At 46.3% G+C, this 25,401-nt stretch overlaps 1 protein-coding gene across 2 annotated transcripts in view; it reads right to left on the bottom strand.

Annotated features, from left to right (window-relative positions):
• LOC119399679 (uncharacterized) overlaps window positions 1-25,401 on the bottom strand; it is a 118,234-nt gene that overhangs the window by 32,651 nt on the left and 60,182 nt on the right. Inside the window, exon 1 of one of the 2 annotated variants that reach the window (XM_037666500.2) lies at window positions 5,361-5,463. The exons of the other annotated variant lie outside the window; for it this stretch is intronic. Within the exon in view, the coding sequence (XP_037522428.1) occupies window positions 5,361-5,438 (78 nt within the window). The 5' untranslated portion in view covers window positions 5,439-5,463. Of the gene's footprint in view, window positions 1-5,360; window positions 5,464-25,401 lie in introns of those variants that run through there. 2 annotated transcript variants of the gene reach the window in all.

A 25,401-nucleotide genomic window follows, 5' to 3' on the forward strand; every position in this document is an offset into this window, starting at 1 on the left:
TATCGGGGGTGCGCCGGTATGACGTTTTACTCAAAAGACCCTGGTCATACTTCCCGAAGAATCCGTCGTTTTCAAGCTAAATAAACTATATCACAACGGCTTGACAGTGACATAAGCAGAACTCTTGCCTTTTCAAAAAGTGTTCGAGGCTCATTTCTACCATTTCACCTTCCCCGATTTTTTTTTTTCGTTCAAAAACTTCTAGGCCTGAGAGCACTGGCCATATTAAAAGGTACGCGTACACTTTGTGTTTGTACACCTCAGTCATTAGGGTAGCTTATTCGGTAGCTGCAGCAGAGCTTTGATCATAAAGCACGAAGTGGTAATGATCTTCTCGAAGAGGTTAAGTGGAGACCCCCCGCTTGTGTGGATCACCAGGATACTAAGCTGAGGTGTCATTTACTGGTTCTCGCCATGCAAATATTGTTTTGTGCATTCGGTGCCCCCCACCGCTCCATTATCAGGGACTCTTCAGCACATTTGTATTGTAGCCTGCGAAATGTCCCAGTACACTGTAGTGACACGTAAAATAAACACGTTAAGTTGGGAACACCTGTAAAGGTTGCTGCTCCTCTAATGACGTAGCCTTGGTTATTATAAAATGTAAATGCTCCATTGTACTCCTCGACGATTCACACTTCGCTCACTAGGAGCTGTGCTCGGTCGGAGTACTCCATGATCGCATAACGTTCAGCTACTACACCATTTAATAATCCAGCGATTGGACTTATTCTATCGACTGAGCAACAATTACCACAAACAACTTTTAATTGCTCTTTCATACTGTCTCACGATGCACGGCGCTGCCTAGGCAACCTTTTAGACCGAAGTCTCAGACGGTCTCGACAGATACAATCTCTGGAAATAAAATGTTTTTTTATGAAAATGCCGACGAGTCTTGGGTAAAGGCTATATATTACAGCGAAGCTGGTAAAGCCGAGATGACTTGGGCACAGCGATGTTCGCAGTTATGTTCCACAGGACTTTAGCAAGCCTCACTACTGACCTCCGGTTCAGTAAAAAATGAAGAAGTTGTCTTTAAAAAAAGTAGGGCTATTTTTCATTTCATTATTCTAATTTCTATTCGAGATAACGATTAAAATGTCTGATCTGAATGTACGAATAAACAACTATTATACTGTTTGCTTTCTGCATTTCCTATTATTTTCTGTTTATCGTTAATAATACTGAAAATATTTTCGTAAAAATCGTATAATCAATGCTTGGCCAATTCCCCAGTGTGGGAATGAGCCATACGAGAGGAAATAACAACTCTCCTAGCGGGTGTGCCTACTCCACCGGACCGGGCACAGCGATGTTCGCAGCATAACCCGACCGCGAGGGGGTAAGGACATAGCGAGAGGGCAAACGTAGCATAAGCCGAGTATAGGTGAGAGTGAAGCCCAGCGTAGCAAGGAGAGTGACAGAGAAACGAGGGAGAGAAGGAGGCAGATGAGGTGGGAGAGGGTAAAGCATAACTAAGCAGGAAGTTGTCTAGGCAAGGAAGGGGAGAGAGAAGGGAAAGAGGAAGAGAACTGCTTGTGGTTCAGCGGAGAGGAGGACATAGGCGAGCGGAGAGGAGGAGCGGCGGCCCAAGCGTTAGGGTGGAGTCGGGTGAGGGAGAGCCAAAGCCTAGCCGCGCCAAGCACAGGTGGCATGACGTTGGTGATAACTTCAGCTAACCTCGGTAAAATGCGAGGTGGTGGATGGCACTGCTTAACTCATTTAAACCTTTCGAAACCGTGCTCTACTTTGCCTAGCTTTGCATTTCTTTGCGTGCCATCGCTGAGGCTTCTTTCCAGCTGCGCTGGCTTTTGGTCTTTACGATGTTCAGTGAGTTAAGCCACCCATACTTTTTAAGTTTCGCTTCAGTTCGCCCATCGATCATCTCTGGATGAAGAGGCTGCTATTGTTCTTAGTTTAGGCTACAATCGCTGATTCATCTGTCGGCCTTTGAGATCGTTCATAAAATCAATTATGTCTACCAAAGGCAGCTAGGAATAATGTCAATTTGATTGAAGAATAATTTGGATCATGAAAGAGGACATAGCATTTTTCAAGCTCCATAACAAACGGAAATTACTGTATGGACAGCTTCATGAGGCATCAGAGTAGAATGTTTACACGTCGGTCATGTTTCATCCTGAAAAAAAAAAAGCGCGAAACACAGGCGAAGGGTGCAGATGAATATCGCAAAACCACGCGTTATCTACTCTTCAGTCACGATTCGTCTCTGTTTCAACGCTATTTTTCCAAGGTAGGTTTTTCTGCATACGAATGAAAGCCACAAGCGCAGTCTCAGAGAACTGAAAGAAACCGAGAGGGCTAACTGCCAAGAAATGAATCATCAGGAATTCTTTACCGTGTCGCCCCATAAGTGCGTTCCTCAGCTGCTCAAATCAAATGACAGGCTACTGTATTCATAATGTAATAATGACGTTGTTATTGTCGTGTTATTCGAGAGAGAGAGAAAAGAAGGATAAAAAAAGCAGGGCGCTTAACCAAAGCTGAGCCCGGTAGGCTACCCTACACTGGGGAAGGTGACAGGAACCTTATTGAGGGGAATAAAAAAGCTACTGTTGCCGCCGACGCAACAGTACTTCTGCGCTTGACATCATATACGATGAATCAGTCCCGTGGCCGAAATTAGAGCAGCGTTTTCGTTGTTTCATGCAGCTTTTATGCGTGGTCCCATGCACCCAAAACGTTGTCGGCAGTGAAGCCATGGTGTTGCTGTCAGTGTTCTCCAATAATGCACCTCTGAAAGCTTGCCAGAACTGGAGCGGTAGCATCCAGCATTTGCAAAGCGCTTCGAGCTATCGGTGTCTGCATCTTGCTCAGGAGCACACGAAGAGCACTCACTAGAGTACTGAGGACGAAGACAGCGTGTCTATCTCCATCCGTCAATTTAAAAGGCACAGACCAAGTGTCCCTTACACACGGTTGCTTTCCGAGTCTGAAGGCAAGAATTTCTCGTCGTCGTCATATCTGGTTGCGAGTTTCTTGAATCTCTGTTCGGCCGCTAACCTACATTTCCATAGTTTGTCCACTTTAAAGGTAGTCCTTTCCGTCGTCTCTCTCATTTCTTTTTTACCTCTTTTGACTCGCTGAGGACTGAGAAGAACGAGTCAATTTCGGTGCTTACTGCTCTCTTTTTCGGGGCGAAGGAGCTGTCTCCCTCGCTTGGTTCGGTGCTTTGACTTGCTGGCCTGGGCTCGGCTGTGCCTTTTTTTTTTATGCGGGGCGCCATTCTACGCTTTTACCACGCAGTATTACATGCGTTCGGGAGACTCCTTCCACAATGTACCATTGACATAGCTTTTTGTTTCGTAGCAGTTTCAAGAAATAGCGTGGCTCTGTGGTAGAATGTCTGCTTGCCACGCAGTCGGCCTGGGTTCGATTCTAACTGGAACTCGAAGACTTTTATTATTTCTTTTATTTGCATCTTTGTCGATTTTTCGGTCACGGACAAGATGATGATTTTTCGCTCACAACCAGCGACGCCGTCACCGACACCGACGCCGACGCAGGCGCTGACACCGGAATCTCTCCGCAGAATGATGAATAATGGCATAGTGGGTGCTTCTCTGCTTCACAAAAATTGTAATGATTTATGGCGTAGTGGATACCTTGCATGTGTGCTTGTATTTGTTTGCCGAAGAGACCTTACAAGAAGCTCTAGAAAGGGCGCTATTCCAGCTGTCGCTGAGACTGTGCTGCGTGTTCAGCGCAGGCCTATCAATTTATTCGAGAACTCTTCAAACAGGGGCACCTGCCAATTACTTCTGCACAGAGTTATTCTGCAGTGTGATTAATGACATCCCCGGCATAGCATAAACGGATATATTTTTGCTTGCGTCTAGACTTACCGCGTATTGTCGCAAAGCCTTCGTGCGTTACCCCATTTAGCAAGTATTGTCGTTGCAACAGTAGGCTAAAGTAGACGCTGTGGTTTTTAAAATACCCAGTGGCAGGGTTTAACATGGCTTGCTGCCGTTACTTCAGCCATGCTTTTCTTTTCTTTTTTGCATGAGGCACTCGTGACTTTTTCCATTTTGCTTACTTTGGATCAACAACTTGCCTAACACTATAGCAACCTCCGTATGCCTTTTTTTTTTGCAGATGATAGCGTACGTATCGCGTCATTAACCTGAAGCCTTATTTTGTGTACCTTATTGTCCTTCTCCTATGCCAGTGTAGCGAACCAGACGCTCGTCTGTTTGACCTCCCGGCCTTCTCTACCTTTCCTACTTTTCGCTTGAGACCTTAGGCAGTTCTACCTCTGTAAATATCTTATCAATCTTCACCCTCTTAAATCTCTTACGTCGAGTGTGATCTTTTTGTATGTACTCAATTATTTATCTCATTCTGAACTTTCCGAAATCTATATTTTTAGTCCATTTTACGTTAAGTCAAGCTTTATCATTTTTTCCCGTTTCTGCTGTAGTCATTGTGTCTTCACGCAAGTTCCGTAGCCCCCACCCTTCTCCTCACAGGCCGGTGTTCACAATCCGGTCAACATGGGTCCCTTTCATTTTCAAGGTCGTTCCCTGGCGCACGGAGGACTCAAACTGAGCTGCATGATCGAACTTCCTATCCATATGAAAAATCACGCGCCACTCTGTAAATCATAAATACTGAAGAGCCAGTCGGATAGCGGCACGGATGGATCTAAAATACCAAGTGAAATCATCGTTCTGTCATCCTCGCGTTCTTTATAATTAGTTCAATATACTCTTTAGTCGTAGAACTGTCGAGTAACATTCTTCTTTTTTTACAAGCATATCCGGTCAAGCACTTACTACCGGTTTTAGGAATATTCATAAATACTTTTCTAAAAAATAGAAATGAATCGTTCTGGTTCAAGTGAATAGTGACATGGTATACATATGATATCAGAGCATACCTTTGCTTAAGATAAGGGCCGACGAACTGCCAGGAAAATTAATGAAAACTATTTCACTTAAACGATTGTGAGCAGTTGTGATCATCGCGGCATCTGGTGGAGCAGATGTCAACCACGGGCTTCTTTCTACATGGCCTCAGAGATCCACTTCGGCAGCACGACGAAGAGCGATGTTAAACCAATGAATACAACAGGGCACACGAATGCCGACGTGCAAGTGCCAGTACCAGACACCTCAGTCAAGAATTATTCTTGCTTTATACTTTCATTTTGTTATATTTAACGTTTTTTTTGCTAGGTAAATGGTAAATGCAGTAGCCTGTTACTTCGCCCTTTAATCATTATGCACAGCAAACAATTGCGTACCAGAATAACACAGTATTTCTACGATCAGGATAAACACGCCACTACCAGCGTAGCATCCCTAATAATTTTAGAAGTAAGGATGTCTCACGTTAATCAGGTCGTACAAGCTGGCGCCGTGTACGTCGACGAAGAGCCCAAACACGACGAGCAGTGCTACAGCACGCATGGCTTCTCTTGTAGGCGTGACGGTCGTCTTCAGCTCTCCAAAAGGTGAGTGCTCAACGAATCGACGCGGCTGTTATATATACTTATCACAAACAAAGACAGTTTTTCAGTCTCCCATTTGCGTCAAGTAGCTTTGCATATTACGTTCCTACTCGAAATGCGTGTGGGTGTTTCAGGGAAAAAAATTTCAGCATGTATTCATTTCGCTGACGCAATCCACAATGCGCGGCTGCTTCGCTCTTTGACATTTCACTCAAAACGTGCTGATAATCCGTTCTCGAAAGGATTCCCCTGGTCTCAGGCTAATAAACAAATGTTGCCATTTACAAAAGCTGTGCCTTTTCCGAGTTCATAAGTTTCATTTATGGACTATCGCAAATTCCTATTTTGTTTTTGTTTTTTCTTTTTCTAGAAGACGTCTAAGGAGGACTGCAAACGTCATAAGGTAAGGTTATACCACGTGTTCGTACTATTGATGCGCTAAAGTGAATACTTAGACTGTTTTAGCAAGAGTTTGATGACAGAACGCGCAGCGCTGATGATCCTCATTTTTTTAGCGCGCTTACCTGGAAGCTTATGCGCTGTCACGAACTGTGGAGGGACAGGGCCCTTGTCGGGCTTGTTTACCTTCCCCGACAGTGAACTCTGTATTCTGCGTACTCTAAATAAAGTACTATTAAAACACGTTCGCTGTGGAACGCTTTCTTGAGGTCTCGTTTTAGATGCGGAGTGACCCACCCGTGGGCCACTCGTCATATATTCCAAGTGCGCCGTGACCCACCGGTCGGTCAAAGCGCCTGTGCCTGTTTCACTCGCTTCAAAGAGATGGCGCTGCTACCTTAGTGGCTGACGTTTAGCACGCTTGTTTGAAAGACACAGAGCTATTTTTCTGCCTTTTTCGCGTAAAGCTGTGCTGAAATCTAAAGTGTCTGGCATCATAAAACACAAACACACGTTTGGTGCCCCTGTGTTGTGCTTTCTATTGCGTCTGTAAAAGCATGATGATGCATGACTCGAGCTAGAATGTTTGGGAGCAGCAGGAAGAACCCATGTATACTTATTCGAGTGAAATATGTGCTTCAATACAATCGACAAATAGGACGCCACTCCGCTCCTTAATAACAACATCGCCGTCCCACTTCGAATGCAATAAAATTGTGTGTGCTGATTTCATTCTCAAACCTCCTTAGGTGGCAGCACATGACGCAGAGTTTCAAAGCGTGGGTCACCGGTGGGTCACGCCATCTAACACCAGAAAAGTATTCTTCTGGCTATTTATAACCTCTTGCAACACGAAGCGCACCTCTGCGTTCAAGTGCGATTAACTTATCGCATCCGTTAGCAGGTGATTACTCATAACCTCGCGGCAGCATAGGAGAAGCACAGGCCGTGACCCACCGGAGACCCACGAAGCAGTTAACGTGTTAATGTTACTATCTCGAACAAGTTTGAAGGACGACCTTTCAAGTATGTCATTCACCGGAAAAATTACGCTGCGGTGGCATCTACGCGTTCTCGCTACGTAAGCTCCTAATTTAAGCGCTCAATAAGCCCCGGCTATCCAAGTATCAGCAATGCCACCGCAGACAAATTTCTACTCATTGAATTTTCTAGTACACTGTGGATGACGTACAGTCGACACGTTCTGCTGGGCACAGCTGCTCAAGGCTACGGCTCCTGCTCCGAAAACGCGGAACTATTAGTATACGCTCAAAGGATTCTACATGCCGTTTGCCGAAGCACCCATTGCTTTCTGGGTGCTGTGCTAAGCAGCTAAAAATATTCGTAACAGAATATTTTAGCCAATAACGATGCGGGACATATATCATTAGCAATGCCGGCTGACCAATGGGAAAACGTACTTGCGAAGAAGTTTTGGGAATTTGGCCCCAGCAGTCTAACACGATGACACTACGTTCAATCCCCAGGTTAGTTTTTCCAGATATTGAATTTTAATTATTTTGAACATTTTTCCAGGCATCGCATCAGACTCATTGCGTTATAACTGAAGTTTTATTTGCCTGTGAATGATAGTTAAGATTGCAGCCGAAACTATAGTTTCCAAGAACTGGACAAAGAACCGAGTATCGCAGCCAACAAGAACCGAAGACTCGTGAATTCTTTAGCATGCAGCGCTCAAACTTAGTACCCCAGCTTCTCAAACCGATTTGACATGGCGTTCACTTGTAAAGAAGTGGAACTCTTAAGGGCTCGTTTTTCTTTGTTATACACAATATTAATGAGAACTAACAGACAATAATGCCAAGGAAAGTATAGGGGACGGTATTAGTAGTAAATGTAATGTAAATGTGAAGAAAGAAAAGTGGACGAAAAGATAGCTTGCCGCGGGCAGGGACCGAACCTGCGACCTTCGATAATAATAATATCTGGGGTTTTACGTCCCAAAACCACGATATGATTATGAGAGACGCCGTAGTGGAGGGCTCCGGAAATTTCGACCATCTGGTGTTCTTTAACGTGCACCTAAATCTAAATACACGGGCCTCTACCATTTCGCCTCCGTCGAAATGCGACCGCCGCGGCCGGGATCGAACCCGCGACCTTCGGGTGAGCAGCCGAGCACCGTAACCGCTATACCACCGCGGCAGACACCTGCGACCTTCGAATAACGCGTCCGATGCTCTACCAACTGAGCTACTGCGGCGGCCATCCCCCCGTCCACTTTATGGGGTATATATGTGTATTTAAACGTGGGAGCGTCAGTCAGCGCCGCCAGTAGCCATGACGGCGAGTGTGGAAAACTCTTTTTCTGCCTGTTGGCGTCACGTAGCACGTGAACTTATTACGAGCTGGCAGCTGATCAATAATCCCTCGCATACTACATGAAAGCATCAAGTCTGCCAGAACGAGACCCTCGCTATGAATGAAGGAAACAAGTGGAAATCTTAAGTATGCGAGGGTTTATTGGTCAGCTGCCAGCTCGTAATAAGTTCACGTGCTACGTGACGCCAACAGGCAGAAAAAGAGTGTTCCACACTCGCCGTCATGGCTACTGGCGGCGCTGACTGACGCTCCCACGTTTAGATACACATATATACCCCATAAAGTGGACGGGGGGATGGCCGCCGCGGTAGCTCAGTTGGTAGAGCATCGGACGCGCTGTTCGAAGGTCGCAGGTTCGGCCCCTGCCAGCGGCAAGCTATCTTTTCGTCCACTTTTCTTTCTTCACATTTACATTACATTTACTACTAATAACGTCCCCTATACTTTCCTTGGCATTATTGTCTGTTAGTTCTCATTAATATTGTGTATAACAAAGAAAAACGAGCCCTTAAGATTTCCACTTCTTTCCTTCATTCATAGCAAGGGTCTCGTTCCGGCAGACTTCAGGTTTTCAGGGAGTATGCGAGGGATTATTGGTCAGCTGTCAGCTCGTAATAATATTAGTTGCCGTGCTACGTGACGCCAATAGGCAAAAGAAGAGTGTTCCACACTCGCCGTCATGGCTAATCGCGGCGCTGACTGACGCTCCCACGTTCAAATACACATATATACCCCATAAAGTGGACGGGGGGATGGCCGCCGCGGTAGCTCAGTTGGTAGAGCATCGGACGCGTTATTTGAAAGTGGCAGGTTCGGTCCCTGCCCGCGGCAAGCTATCTTTTCGTCCACTTTTCTTTCTTCACATTTACATTACATTTACTACTAATAACGTCCTCTATACTTTCCTTGGCATTATTGTCTGTTAGTTCTCATTAATATTGTGTTCACTTGTAAAGATATTTAGTGCGGCAGAGGATGTTTTCTTAGACAGAATACCAACACGCCCAGCATATGGTTATTTATTCTGTTCACATTTGTCAAACAATGTCAACAACGACGTGTGTTGCTTGCATTCTTCGGACAAGAACCGACTCGCAAGAACAATTATAAAGCTTAATAGGGTTGTTTGAGGGCCTAGTTGGTGGATACGGGTGAAAAAAAATCTGAGTGCAAGAACAAAACGCCACACACAAGTATATCCCTTGCGTATCTTCCTTGTGTGTAGCGTTTTTTTTTCTTGCGTTCAGTAATGCTTCACCAATTGTAATGCCGCAGTGTTGTTAACGGCATTCTAAAGGACAGCGTTAAAAAAGGACAGAATTAGTAACCGTGCTTGGATGATGAGTTGCCCGATATTGTTCAAAATCGTCAAAGTGCAATGAAGTTTACGGGCTGTAGTCAAAGGCCACCGAAAAGTGAAGGTCCAGAGTCCTATAGTCCCAGCTTCAAGCATTTGTTGCAGCTCCTGTCCTATCTACGCACTCATGCCTATTTGTTTTTGTTTTTTTTTTTTTTGCCTTGGGCTTTATTGTATTTTTTTTTCACTTATTTACAATACTGCTAACGCCAGTGATATGGGTTCTAGCAGGATGGTACAAAGCATATGACAAGGTCTGTTAAGGCACATCATAAATTCAGGCTATATAAAGTAGCACAAAACTCGTATAACTTAATTTAAGAGACACTTTCGGAACTAAAACAACCGGAGTTTATGTAATGACCTCAAAACATAAAGAAATCATGAACGCATTTTTGGAGCGCCTTCGAGTTCTGGGGTGCTATGCAGAATGGCCCGAGCTTCTCGGGGGTGCACGTTAAAGAACCCCAGGCGGTCGAAATTTCCGGAGCCCTCCACTACGGCGTCTCTCATAATCATGTCGTGGTTTTGGGACGTTAAACCCCAGATATTATTATTATTGAGCTTCTCGGGCGCGCGAGTTTGCTCCGAGCTCGCTCTACGGCGGTCATAACAGGAAGGCAGCGCGGAGAGCGCGATAGCAGCGTTGATAAAAACGGCTACAAGAACGAGCATGGCGTCACAAACGGATGTGCGGCATTTACGGCAGTTTTCAAAGAAACACCGCGTGCGAACGCGTCAGCGCCGCCACTCAGTCAACATTTCAACAGCGCAACGACGTCAGCGTGATTGTCGCGCTCTCTTTTCGCCAACTGTTCATCGCGCCTCCCACGGGCGTGTTCGTGGGCGTTTGTACTCTTTCGGAAAGACCTTCCGTTCCACCTGCAGCATGGAAATTTCCACTCTCGAAGGCAGCAAGCGCGCACACGCAGCACTCTGCTGCAGCTCGTTTGGCTTCTCTCGAATATTACAGATAAATAAATGGACAGGTTACTGCTATACTTACATTACACGTGTGAAGATTTTTCTGCAGTAACGAATCGGTAGAAACAGTGTCTCCCCAAACAAGTAAATACTAACATTTCTCGCCGCAAATGCCACCAGGGGTGACTGCTTCATGGCTGTGAGTGGTACGTCATGAGAGCGGTGAAATTAAATGCGAGACATCGTAGCCACGTGATGAAATAACCTTTAGGGGGGGGGGGGATCGGAGACCTCTGTTCGTTCCGCGTTCATTCTGGCGGTGTTACGTCACAAAAGTGGGCGGCCCGCAGCTCTCTTCCGCCGAGAGGAAGAGGACAGCCAATCGTCAAGCGGTGAGCGGTGAGCGGCGAGCTTTCCGGAAGTAGACGCGCATCGTTTGTCCTCGGCAAAGGGACCGAATATTTCAAAACGAAGTGTTTCTCGCCTTCTAATAAATACAGTTGTTATACGAAAAGATATTATTTTTCTTTTCAAGCTCAAGCAGTTTCTGAAACAGCAATAGCTTTGAGTGCTGATATTTATTGGTGTTAGTTTTTCTAACGTGCTTGCTATGTTAAGTCGCGCACGCGAAAAAAAAAAAAGAAAAGTAGCGGTTGGCGCAGTTTTTCAAAATGTCGTCCCACCGGAATGTCTGGCTTGGCTCCCGGGTGTCGGATCGTCAAAGGGAGTTTATGCTGGCTTTTATAAAACAGCACCCACAGATAGCTACGCCGTCGCGCCCGCTGGGGCCGTCGTTCACGAGTGAGGACCGGGACGACACCTGGCAAGAGCTGGTAGCGCTTTTGAACTAAGAAGTCCCTGCGCGTAAGACCACAGCCCAGTGGCAGGCCCGTTCATTTCGTTCGCGCTGTTCGTTTCGAGAACTGAAAGCGACGCCGCACTCGCTCATGGCTTCAAACGCATCTCGCACCTCCAACCGCAAAAGAAGCATACGCTCTTGTTCTTGTATACATGTTCTTGTATGAAATATGTTATGAAACATTTTTAATCTTAGCTTTTTCCTCCGTATTTCCAGCGTTTCCCACCCTACATAGAGAAACAGCTTTTACATTGGGAAACTTCACCTTCAATACAGGTTTAACACAGATAATGTTTGAAACATGTATCAGGAGGCCGGCAAAAAGCATTATGAAGGAAAGGGACGGCTCAGTTCATTCTTTGAAGAATAATGTTTCAGGAGTGCATGAAAACGTTATTCGCTGGCCCATCGCGCCAGTTCTCTTTCACGCTTTCTGTCACTAAGGGCAAAACGCACCAGTGAAGTGGCACTCGTTATCACCCATTCAGTGTCTCAAGCTTTCCTGGCATGTTTCATTGCTTATGCCTCCATAACAGCGGGAGCGGGAAGAGCTTTTATTATGTATCAGTGGACGCACAGAATAGAACAAAAAAATGTTTAATATTAACCGGCGATTACAACACTTCTAAATGCGAATTCTGAGCGCAGCTTCGTGTTGGCACAACACCAACTCTGTTCGAAATTTTGGCTATCCGCAGTTGTAGCAATGTAACATTCCTTATACAGTGCCAAAGAAACTGCCAGCGCTCGAGTGCTATGTACACCACGCTGTGCATTGCAGGCGTCGGGAACCAAGCGAAACGCCGTGTAGCCCCGTTAGGACAAGCGAAGCCAGCCGCAGTGGGCGTGCCAGCTCCGACGGAGGGGTCAGCGCGCGTGATGGAGGAAGAAAGCGAGGTTCAGTGGCTCGTTGCTCGTGATATCGACAGAGACTCCGTCAGCGTTCACTCTCTTTCGTCCTCGTTCGCTCTATCGGTTACGCCGATGCCTGCAACGCCAACGGCGACGCCGCGAAACGCAGGAACGGGCGTTGAGCGGCGATCAGTGAACTCACGATCAGTGATCTAACGCATCATACGGTCAGGCCCTAAGCTCCAGGTTCGACAATCCAGTGTTCCAACTGTACCGAACAAACATCGCAACGTCATTGGGCCACCAGTCGTCGAGCCTTTATCACAACGACCTGCACTTGCGAAAGGTTAAACGCGGTAATCGACTCTGTGAGCGCCCAGGGGTAATGACTTCGAGGTGCACTGTTCCACATAAAACAGTGTGAAAGGCCCCAATTCTGTATAGTGTCACCATAAAGGAATGTATTTCCCAATTCGAAGAAATGCGGCACAGTCGTCACTTGAAGAGACGTCACCCTATGTTCTGAAAGACGTCAGACCGGCAATACTATACTGTCTACAGCGTTCCTAGAAGTACAATCCCGCCGTTAACAGATGTTCATCCAACTGGTCCGGTGGGCTGCGACAGCAATTTCGACATTTATATGTATACTGCATCCCAGAGCACCTATTCTGGTTCCGTGAAAGAATATTTTAACGTCATTTCTCTGGTGACTGCCTCTCAGCTATTGCGAAAACAGGCAAAAAAAAAAGAACGAAACGCTGGCGCATACTGTAGCATACCTCCTTGACGCAAATGACTCACACTTTCTTGACGCGAATGTTGCACGTGGCAAAGTACCACTTGACATATCCTCAGCTTTACAGTGCCTATTTTTACTCCCATTTTCTTTGTATTCTTTCCTGAAAGACCCCCACCGTGGTTCAGTAGTTACGGTGCACAGCTTATGACCAGAAAGACGGGGGTTCGATCCTGCGTCGGTTCGATCCTGTGGTCGAAATGCTAGAGGCCCTTGTACTCTGCAAAGTCAGCACACATTAGAACCCCAGACGGTCGAAGTCATGTGTAGCCTTCCACTATACGACGCCTTGAAAGCCTCAGTCTCTTTAGGTCGTTAAACCCTGTAATTTATCCAACCAACCTTTCCTGACGCTGAATAGCATCTCGGCACATTGATTAAGGCCTATCGCTCAGATTTCTTATTATAATTAGTATATTTCGCTCTATATACTGTATATGCATCGATGATTACATACGCAGTATATAGAGTGCATACACATATGCTCCATGTACGTAACCCTACAAAAATTCAATAAATGGCGGTCGGGTGTCGGAGTAATTACAGGACTATATAACCCGCCCGTTATAATACCCCGTACAAACCTGATAAGTTCCAATGCTGTAGGAATCCTAATGCCAAACTGCAAGAAGAGCCACAGCCAATGCAGCAGCCGAAGCCGCGGCGAGTACAAGGCAGCAGGCCTTGAAAGAGTCGAACTCGGCGCTCGTTTCCGACAAATTGCCTGAAAAAGATGCGGGACATTGCAACGATGCTGCGGCCTCTTATGAATAATACCATACATATGTATTTCTGTAAGCTGAAAACTGCGACAGCCGGAACACCTTTACAAGTGCTGGATTCAATGAATTCGGTGCTTTCAGTTCTTCAGTAATCAATATGGCTCGCCCACGATCCTCTTATCGCACTGAAATCGGAAAGGTCACGACTTCCCAGTCGGATACCAGAGCGCTGTAGTCGCGTTTGTCCGATGAACACCGGCCTCAGTGACCAGTTGTACACATGTACGCGTGCAGTGGTCGCCTTACTCATCTGTTTCTCTCTCTAGTGCCTATTATCTCACCCAAGTGTAGGGTAGTAAAGAGGACGCTCGCGTGGTTGAGCTTCCCGCCTTTCCTCTTGTCCGATTCTACTCTCTCCCCTACCCTCTCTACTTCCATTTCTCTCTCGCGCAATAGCTACGCATTGCTCATAGTACGGATTCTCTACGTGAGAAGCATCAAAGCTCACTCCATTCAATGTTGTACCCGCAACGCTCCCGTAGCGCGCAGAGTTTCCAGTTGGGGAAACCTCATCTTGAAAGAGTTTTTGTCACTGCGCTAGAAATACGGCCAACGGAAGAGGAGAACACAGGACAGGCGTACACTCGCAATAAAATATTATTGAGCAAAGCCATATGAACGCTTCCATTACGATCTTGCGTGTGGATATTGCGGTTCATGGTCATCACTTAGAACGGACGGATACCTAACACATGCCCGTGTTTTCTTTGTCACGTAAGCTTCGAAGAGCTCCCGGCTTATGTGACATTGAATGTCCTGTGGTCACTTATGTTCACTATATATACGTTCTCTTACCCTCAATAAAATTGTGAGTCCGCGCACGTCCTGTGTTCTCTTCTTCTGCTGTCCATGTTTCTACTCTTGCTGAAGTGATTCGAAAGTTTATGCCTAAGAGGACACCCACCAGCAGTGGTGTTATTGGGGTTGTGGCGTTGCGCTGCTGAGCTTGAGGGCACGGTTTGAACTCTCTACCATGGCAGCCACATTTACAAGGGAGCGAACTGTATAATTATCTTGTGCTTACACTGACGCGCGTCTTAGTGAACCACACGTGCTTGGCCGAATTTGATCTGGGGTCGCCCACAGCGGTGTGCCTTACAATCATGTCGGGCTTTTGGGGCGCTGCCCCGTCCAACCTAAACATGGCGTCAACACCATCATTGGACTCAGTTTAGTGAAGACGATGTCAAACTCTTCTGGTGTACTCGCGCACGCTTCGTGTGTCTGTTTTTTTTTTTTAATTTCCTTAATATGAGTTTAATTCTGGGTAATATCTTTTTCCCTTTTTTATTTGCTTTTATTGCTTCTCTTGATGTCTATTTAGGGGCGAAATGGACATCACGCGTCACATTCCATTACTAAATATGGGTGGAAGCAACCTATCACAAACTTAAAACGGGCAACAAAGGTCAGCATTTATTCCGTGTACGAATACAACCGATGAGCGAAGCTCCTTAGAAATGGGACGCAAACGACTATGTAGGTTTGAAACTGTTTATTGCGCCGCGCACCTTGTTTTTTTTTCCTGTTTTTTGCGCCGCGCGCAGCCTTTCATTGTCTTTTTGCGCCGGTGCCGCATCACTGTTGCAGCGAGTTTCAACGGCGACGGCGGGGTGCGGGCCTACGGAGCTTCGCTCCTAAAAAGTAGAGAAAACTTGCTTTTTAGGTATTCGGTAGGTATTCCAGGATACTTTGAAACGGCCAATGTTATGTGCACATTCTTCGTTTCCTTACGGCATGGTTGAGGCATGCACCGAGAACCGTAGCGAGGCTAGCAATTTAGAAGGCGATGAGCACAGGGCCCGATTACGCTATCGCGTTCTGCTCTTGAAGGCGAAGCTCAAGCGTCCTCCAAGTTTTTGATATGTCTCAGTATATTTAGGGGCAAAATTTCCCAGCCAGCACCCAGCTCGTACCAAAAAACAATCAGCGCTCAATATAAGCCGGGAACGCTTACTCACATTAAGCTGTTTACCCACCACACGACATAGTATGCTTGTGAGGACGTAGGCAATCAGTACATACTCTTGTCCACTGTAACAGAGATGTGTGCAACGTTAGAAAAGCTGTTTATGTAGTGTTGTAACAGCACTTCCGACTTTTATTAGCGCGTGACACCGTCTCGAAGTGGCTGATTGGTCATTTGACGCTATCTTTCACTTTCAAATCAGTGTCTGATTCAACCCGAATGTTCCTTCTTTGCTTCTCGGAGAACTTCACTTAAGTCACGCTGTCCACATTTTTTATTATGAGCATGCGAATGCAATGCCAGACGCATCGTCAATTTCTGCCTCACGTTCGGGTTTTGACAGCTTGATTCAACACTGTAAGGCATAAACCAACACTCTGCTGGCATATTTGGCGTCCCAATGGCATTTCATAACTTCCGCCATAGTACATTTTATCTATTTCAAATATGCCAGGACCAAGCGATGACACTGCAATAAGTGAATTTTGTATACCGGTAGCAAGAACGCCGTTGAAAAAAAAATTGGAGGACGCTCGAGTTTTGCTTTCAAGAGTAGAACGCTATTAGCGTTATCGGACCCTATTCGTATCGCTTTCCCAATCGCTAGCCCGTGGCATCGCTTCTCGGTGAGCACTAAACCGTACCGCAAGGAAAGCCGAAGTGTGGACAGGTGGACCGACGCAGCACCGGCGCCATGCGCTCGCTGCGTCCAACTTCGGTTCCTCCGCGCCGTGACGCCGCGAGATGGCAGGAGCAGTCAAGAGGCTCACAGCGGCGCGCGCCGGCCTCTCTTCCGACAAAGCCACGGTGACGAAGCAGTTGTCGCCACATTGCTTCCTCGTTTAATTCTTTTTGTGCGATGGCAGGTCATGCTATTCGAGTGAGAAAGCCGCGAAATGGGCAAAAAGTGTTTTGTGCCGCGTTGCAACTCTGGGTACAAGACATGCACTGAAAAAGTGTCGATTTTTGCTGCACACCGAGATGCGGAACGCCTGAAGGTTTGGCGCCATGCGATTCCGCGCAAGGACCGCGTGCTGCAGTCGACTGATTACGTGTGCGAGAAGCACTTCGAGCCGAGGTACATAACGAAGACGTGGGAAGCAGTGTACAAAGGGCACGTTCTTGTGAGCACATCACGAAAGGCGGCTCTGGTTAATGACGCCGTGCCGACGAAGTATTGAGTTCGTTTTGAGTTCATCGTCTAGAGTTCATCCACGCCGTGAGTTGGCCCGTTTTTTTAACACCTACGTGCGTGTGCAGTCTTTCTGTCTCCGTGCGAAAGCTACGCTTGTTAACAATGAGAATATCTGGGGTTTTACGTGCTGAAACCACGTTATGATTATGAGGCACGCCGTAGCAGAGCTCCACAAATTTCGGCAATGTGGTGTTATTTAACATGCACTGACATCGTAGAATACAGTGGTCTCTAGCATGCCGCCTCCATCAAAATGCGACCGCCGCGGCTGGGATCGAACTAGGGAACTTCGGTCAGCAGCCGAGTACCGTAACCGGTGTACCATGGCGGTTGACTGGCTACGCTCGTAAAGACTCCGCACACCGCGATCGACGTCTTCCTTGAAAGACGAAGTAGTAACGCTCTCTTCGGGTGACTATGCGAAACATAAACAGTGAAATATATTCCTCAGTTGGCAACAGAGAAGAATCGGAAACATATATCGACCATTCATAATGTCTCCCCTTCTCGCAGTGCCAAACCAGGATGCTTTTTCATATCCTTCGTCGGTGCCTCAAACTTAGCTGCTGGCATTCGCTAAAATTCAGTATTTTATGCACGACCAGCTAAAAAGTCGTACTCGTGACACATTTTTTTTATCCGCGATCAACGACCGCAAATTACTTCGAATGTTCGCGACAGCAAAGACAGTGTGCATTTTCTGTTGTAATACTACGGCCAATGCGGTATTTTTTCTAACTATCTAAACTATACTTGTACAAATAGAACTAATTTTTGTCATATTTTAGCGTGACGTCACTGTCATATCTTTAATTGTCCGAATGAGGAAAGCATATGTTGAATTTGCCACCACCAACCTTCGCGGTGGCAAATTCAACATATTCAACAGGTAGCGGCTGATATCGTCCAAATTTCGATTTATTCGAAGCTAATATTTATTTATTTATTTTTGCGCTCGTTATAGCGCGAACGCACAGTTTTTTATTCATTTCGAGGGGCGGTCGCGGCTCCGAAGCGACCAGGCCTGATACCGCTCTTGAGCCACCAGTAGTGTAGCGCTATCTAGGGCCCTGTGAACCAGACGCCACAAACCGCGGACAGAAGTTCGCCGCTTCCGGAGGCGCCGTCGGTCCACCTATAATACTTCTAAAACCGTGGTGTGGACGCCCTGCGGCTCCTATATCCATGCATGCGGCGCGATGAAACACGGCCACAGGGCGGGACAATGCTTTGGTATTCATCGACATGGCGAATTTATTTTTTCGAGCGCTCATCAGCGTCCCATAGCGGATGGATGTCTGACGTCCATCTGCTTGAGCCTTGCCACCTAAGAGGAATCGCTACAAAAAAAGAACTATGAAACAAAATACATTTCCTATGGCTAATCGATACGAAGGGAAGTGTCTAAACCCCTGGGATAAACACCCTTCTTTGAAGAGCGTCAATGTATCTGAACCATAGGAACACGATCTACCGGCAAAAAAAGAAAATGAAGAGCAGGATATTTTGCATGAAGGCATTGTTGCGATATTTTGTGTTTATAAATGAAAACCAAAGGCTCCTGTCCGGAATTCATTAACATGCAGAAATTTCGGCGGCCAGGTTAATAATATCTGGGGTTTAACGTCCCAAAACCACGATATGATTATGAGAGACGCCGTAGTGGAGGGCTCCGGAAATTTCGACCACCTGGGGTTCTTTGACGTGCACCTAAATCTAAGTACACGGGCCTCAGACATTTTCGCCTTCATCGAAAATGCAGCCGCCGCGGCGGCGGCCAGGTTATGGAATATCTAGAACTGGTAATGATTTCTCTGCGACTTCCTCTTGTTGGGATGTGTGGTATTACTTTCTTTGTTGAATAAATAACTTCCGTCGTCTTTATACGAGATGGCTAATTGATACCTTAAACAATTATTTTTGTGTCCCATCTTGTTTAATAAGCTACAGTGAGGCCTCTGATTACTATAAAGCTTATATATGAAAAAAAAATTACAGCATATCCACGGGTGAATGATGAAGAGCTTGGGCGAAGCTCCTGAAGTAATCATGGTTACACCGTGAAATGTTCTGTGGTTTCGCCCAGCAGTAATCAAAGCGATACGCCGCTTTGATTGCTGCACGCCATCTAGCGTGCAGAGTGCCGCTGCTTTTTTTTTTTCTTTTCTCTTTTTCATTTTTCCTTTGTTTTCTTTTTTTGCACACATATTGCACACATCTCTATGGGACAGCGCCATCTAGTATATCGTCACCCAACTGCAGTTTCCATGCATCTCTATGGGACAGCGCCATGTATTGAATGATACGGGAGACGCGACGGCGGGGGAACGCGGGATGGAGCGACGACCGACCAGGTGATGCTATAAGGAGCTTCTCCCCAAAAATGCATTACACAGATACACTTTAACAAGTGTGTCGTCAGGCTTTGAAACAATGTGTCGTAACATGCATGCCGTAAACAAGTGTGTCGTCAAACTTTATGCATCAATGTGTGGAACACCCTTTTCTTGACTTTAAACCCATTAGAGCGTGCTCAAAATGCACAAAAACCGGCCGTGTTGGACTAGTGGTTATGATGGTTATGGCGCTTGACTGCTGACCCGCAACTCGCTGGATCGAATCACATCCGCAATGGCCGCATTTTGATGGAGGCAAAAATGCTACAGGTTTGTATACTTAGATTTAGGGGCACGGTAAAGAAATCTAGGTGGTCAAAATTTCCGGAGCCGTCCAATGGGGCGTGCCTCATATTCATGTCGTGATTTTGGTGCGTAACCCCCCCCCCCCCGTTATTTTTAACAAATTGTACTATCGGCGTCAAATGAAACACGAACAGCTGCAAGCATTCGCAGTAGTATTGGCCGCGAGATCGAGCGGAGTCGCCGCCTGGCGGCTACTGACTGAAGCGCGCCTAGTGTGGATTGCTCCCTGCGTCGTCTGCTAGCCACGTCGTGTTTGCATGTGCGCATACGTCCCGCACGTTCTCAAAGGGCGGTTTCTTCTGTTATGTTAGCGCGAGTTTAACTGCTCGTACGTATACCTGACACGGTGTGCAGAAGCACATGGGCTTGCTCGGCTGCATGCGCACTGCGATAAGATCAGTGAGTGCGACTTTCGAGAGGGCTGTGTATTGGTGCCGTACCCTTCGTTCGCCAGAATCATTTCAGTGTTGGTGCCACTTTCTGGTTCAAGCGCATCCTAAAGTGCGCTTGACATAGTCCCAAACATGAGGAGCATTAAATAGTGTGTGAATGCAGCGTTTTAGCGACTCGTTGGTGAATAAACACGAGGCTCTAGGCCATGCACATTCGCGTTGTTGTTAGGTGTATAACTGTGGCACTGTAGTTCATCGGTTATGCAGTAAGCTTTAGTTGTGGTTAAGATGTCCTTTTATTGTACGGTCGTGTTCCCGCTACAGCAAAGTACTTCTATCAAATGAAGTCTGATACCTCGGTACTCAAACTGTCCCCTGAAAAAAACAAAGGAATGACACGGCAGTGTTAAAACAGAGTTGCCGTGCGCTATTTTACTTGGGACGAAATTTAGGCGGAACCACCCGTGTGCTTATTTCGCAATGAAAAAAAAAAGAATGCTGTTGCAATTATCTTGTTATCACCTAGATTACAACGGGAACCATCTATATTGATATAGTGTGAGAGCCTCCCATCAGGCAGGAGGATATTTTCAGAAATTTTCAGCAGCGCTTTCGAACGTCTAAAGAAACTGCTTTCAACAGCTGCATGCAGTATAACGGAAAGTCTTCGCGGCAGGGCTTCATTTGCTTAAAACCAGAAATCTCTGCGGTCAACTGAGTGTAAAACCAATTTCTAAAAGCGGGAAGGACTTGTCAGTGCGAAGCCACCACGGTTTTGGCGTACTTCAACCCGGCGACGTCGCCTTTGCGAACGCAGAGAAAATAATAGTGCTTGATTAAATATGCATGTTTTCGCAATTAGCATAATGTCACTGACGCTTGAAGTAGACGCATGCACGAAAAAAATACGGATCAGTAGTTTTGACACGGACTACGCTGTGCCATCACGTGATTGCTGAGAGAGTGTAGGGGGAAGGGCCACAGCTGGCACCGTTCCTCGGCACGGAGGGGCGGATGGTCGGACGCCGCGAGTATAATACATTAAAGGATTTCGCCTTAATATAAGGGAACGAATGTACAAAAATTTAGCAGGAATTGTTGCTAGGCTAGTTGGTGCATAATTTCGAGAAAGAAACTGGAAGCCTTGGCACCACCAGCGGAAAAGGAAACGCTCTTTTCTTGTGCTTCTTGTTTCTGTTGGTGGTACTTAGGCGTGTAGGTTTAAAAAAAGACTGTCTTGGTGGTGTTGAAATTTAATATTATGAAACTGTTCAATTTCGCTCAATTGATAGGCTGGTAAGCCAATGGAAAAGCAGCATATAGTAGGCTAGGAAAGTACCTGTAGGAAAACGATTATTATACCCCAAACCATATTTGGCTTTAGGCAGCACCTTTCAAGCACAGTGTGCTGCTGCAGCTCAAAATGGAAGTTACCTCAAGGTTGAATTACGCCATTCAGTAATCAAGGCATGCTACATGATATATTCACAATACTTTTCAGCCGAATGCAATTTCTGCAGGAAAAAATCAGATACCGTATGTGCGTATGCAGTATGGGCCCGAAAGAATAATAGGGCCTTAGGCGCCACACAGCCTCCAACGTCGGAAGGATGAGAGGCAACCTTGTTCATTTGGACCCCCTTGACCAGCAAGACCTCGTGGAAAGAGCCAGGGAGCTCTTTCCACGAGCTCCCTGGCTCCACGAGCCAGGGCTTCAGCCTTTCCACGAGCCTTTCCACGAGCCAGGGAGCCAGGGCTTCAGCTAATGAAATCTCGGAATAAGGATGCGAGAACCCTTACTCTCATACCCGTTTCAATTTTTCTCACAATGAAACAATTTATCATCAACCCATCAAACGATTTATCATCCACCCTCGTATCCCACTTCGAAGACGAGTGCACTGAGGGAGTGCACAGGCGAAGCACTTGGTTACAGATCCACGCATGGAGAATTAGCATATATTTAAACCACGAGTGCATTGTACTGGTGGTGAAAAATAAAATTATAAGTAGAACGCTTTCTAGGAATCCTTCTTTGAAATATTTCGTGGTGTTGAAATAAGGGGCCTCTCTAGGAGGATGTGTAAAACCAACATGGCTGATTGTACAGGCCTGGCAACTTAGCCAAAAGATCATGCCATGCACATATTTCGGCGATGGCGGATGCGCTTTTCATGGCGTTGTTCTTGAGGCTAATGAACTCTCGAAAGATGAAAGACGTCATGCCGACGCCGATCGAAAAGAACGCTCTAGGAATGGCCTCAACTTACATTATAGTCAACGCCCACGCATCACTTATGTAGCTCCTAAAGTACGTTCGGCGTATTATTTCTCAATTTCTGCTTTCAAGACAATAAGTCCAGAACCCAGCCTTTCTGACCACTATGGCAATTGGCTCACCTGTAAATATCGCTGCCATATAATTTCTTGTTTTTACTTTTATTTCCTGCCCTCTTGTTCTTGGCACCGTACTGCACGAGGTTTGATTCTCTGAGTAGTGTGCAGGCGTCTGCTTATCTCGTCAGTATTGCAATAAAGACATTCTTTTGTGATGATGAGGAGGTATTGCTGTTTTTTGGCACAAGGGCCAAAAATAGACTAGGCGCGCCATGTAAATTTATGTTGGAATGTCGATGAGGCATGTATTACTATGTCTTTATGATAGCATGGCTGTAAATATGCGTAAAACAGATACATACAGAACACGATGCATGTAGCGCGCTTTGGGAGGGGCTAAATTTGGGTGGAATAGGAGATTAAAATAGAATAAAACAACGTAGCAAGAAATGTGAAGTAAACATGACGTTGCTTGTACGCGGAATAATGCTTAGGCAAGGCCCTTGAGCACCAGATCCGGAAGACATGTGCCTCATACAGCGGCTGTAGCAGCAGTCTCTCCTGAGAGGATGCGCTAGGATCCCAATTTGGGCTATGACATGCAGTGTTTGGGTTTAACTTAAAATGTTAAACAGAACTTGTGCTGAATGAAGGATCTGAGCCTAGAAATAACGCTGCGTGTAGTGGTATTCTTGGTCTATATGCTAGAAAAAAAGAGCTTTTTCCTTAGTGTGTAGAGCATGCGGTATTTCAGTAATTTGTGGAAGACCATTAGTCGCACCGCGTTCAGCCCAGACGGGCGGTTCATTGCGAAGGAGCAGGGAAGTGTGCGTTTTGTGCGTATGACCTTTTCTAAGTCAATAGAGTGACCTGAGTGCGTCGCAATTTACTCGGACGCCATTTTCCTATCTGAGGTTAATTTGGGTGGAGCTTTTATAGGGCCTAGAATCCCACAAGCTCTGCCAGTTGTCCCTCACCTTCCTACGCATTAATGGTATAAGATCAATGGCCGCAAGAAATATAGAGGGGTTCCTCGGTTTCATCATCGGGGAACTGGTCATTTTGTGGGCAACTACATCGCCTTCAATGCACCTGCGCCTTGGTATGCTGGATATTATTACATGTTGTTCTGTTGCATGTGCTTCGCATCGGGCTAACAATAGTTGATTCATTGTTGATTAAATATGCATGTTTTCGCAGTTTGCATAAAGTCAGTGACGTTTGAAGTAGACGCATGCACGCAAAAAATACGTATCTGTAGTTTTGACAAGGCCTAAACGTCTTCAGAACTATAGATGAAAATGTTTGACGAAGGATGGTTCGATAAATGGTTGACGATTGCTTCAACGTCTACGACGACACTGGCTAAAGGAACGAGTGAACGAAGGAAGATTATTTCTGCTGTGCAGTGAAGAAATTGCAGCAGGGAAAAGGGCAACGCTCAGTTTCCAATGTCTAGTGCGCGCAAAGCCGGGAACCGTGCGTCATTGCCACGTGTAGCGAAGGAATTTCAAGAATCGTTTCAGTGAGGTCGATTTACCGTGCAATAACAAAGGGCAAGCTTCGCAGGAAAATATACAACTGGGCAACTCTTTCTAGGTGTATGATCTAGGCAATGATACTCTCGAGGCGGCTACACTTCTTACACAGCCACGACGCGGAAAGGCAGCTTCATATAATCTTGGTCTGCATATCTCTAGCAGCACAGTAGAAGCAGTGTCGGAGAAAAATTATGACTCACGCGGACGCGAGGGGAATGCTCCCAATAGAGGACATTGCTTTACTCTGACACTCGAGTTGTGAGGACGCATACGTAATCTTGCCCTCAGTTAGCAGCTGTAGCAGCACCCAGTACACCCCCTGAGGGTTCGGTTACGTCGTAGCTACAGTTACTGTATGTGCTGGGTCTAGCTAGCACGGTTGCGCGCAGGCCCACACAGCAACCACAGGCATGCGGCGAAGACACGCTCCGCTTTTGCGGGTGACATTCCGAGCTTGTCGTTGATTGACAGAATTGTCGTGCCCCGACCGGCGATGAACTTCATTGGCGATGACTAGCGTCAATCGAGTTTGCTGCATGCGCGGTAAAGGGAAATACAAAAATTGGCCCGAGCACGAGCCTCTCCGCAGGATACCATTGCTAGCGGCGTTTGGAAGACAGACGCGCACCACTGCTACAGTAACTCTAGTGACAGATGATTTTGAGCGGACTCAATAACGTCACGGCGAATGCTATCACGGTCGTGTGTTCCACGTCAACCAGAGCCTCTTACCCCTCCTCCCTTAACAAAGATGGCTGCCTGCAAACGAGCGGTGAAGTTGCCAGTGAACTGTGAAATGCGTTTTTGCAAACAAAATGACAAATTCTTTTATTTGAAAGTGAAGGGAACTATTAGAAGGTAGCCCAACTTCATCCCCCTCCCCCATATAGCAATGATCTTTCTGAAGTAGACAAAAATGTGGTGCAAGGAAACGTCGATTCACAGTGTGAAAAAATTTACAAATTCTTCTCTTTGAAAGTGAATGGAACTATTAGAAGGTAGACCCAATTTCGCATAAATGCCGCATTCAATATCTCATATCAAATCATAGTTAACCAAAACTCACTGTAAACTGTGTTTTAAATAACGAACATCGTCAGGGACCGTACTCTCAGCTGGAGGCATCGTCAAGAGTTCGCTTTCAGTGTGTGGTGATTGGCTAGTTGGCTAAGAAATCGGACACGCAAAATTTTACGCCGCACAAGGAAAATCAAGAAAAAAATTATTTATTGGCAGAAAGGGGTTTGTGGTGTGGGGCCAGCTTGTTCCGCAAGTCCCATCTAGCAGTGCTGGCTGCCCTCAGTTCAGGACGCCACATGGGCACTTGGCGCTCTGAATGCCGTGTCGATCAAGCTGATCCAATCTTCAAGGCTATAGCTGGCCAGCAACTACTCCCGCCGCTCCATACTGCCTTGGTGAATGGGGGCACGCTCCGGATCGCCCGCATGTCCACGCAGCGCGCATGGTATTG

Source organism: Rhipicephalus sanguineus, chromosome 7 (genome assembly GCF_013339695.2).
Source record: "Rhipicephalus sanguineus isolate Rsan-2018 chromosome 7, BIME_Rsan_1.4, whole genome shotgun sequence".
NCBI lineage: Eukaryota > Metazoa > Arthropoda > Arachnida > Ixodida > Ixodidae > Rhipicephalus > Rhipicephalus sanguineus.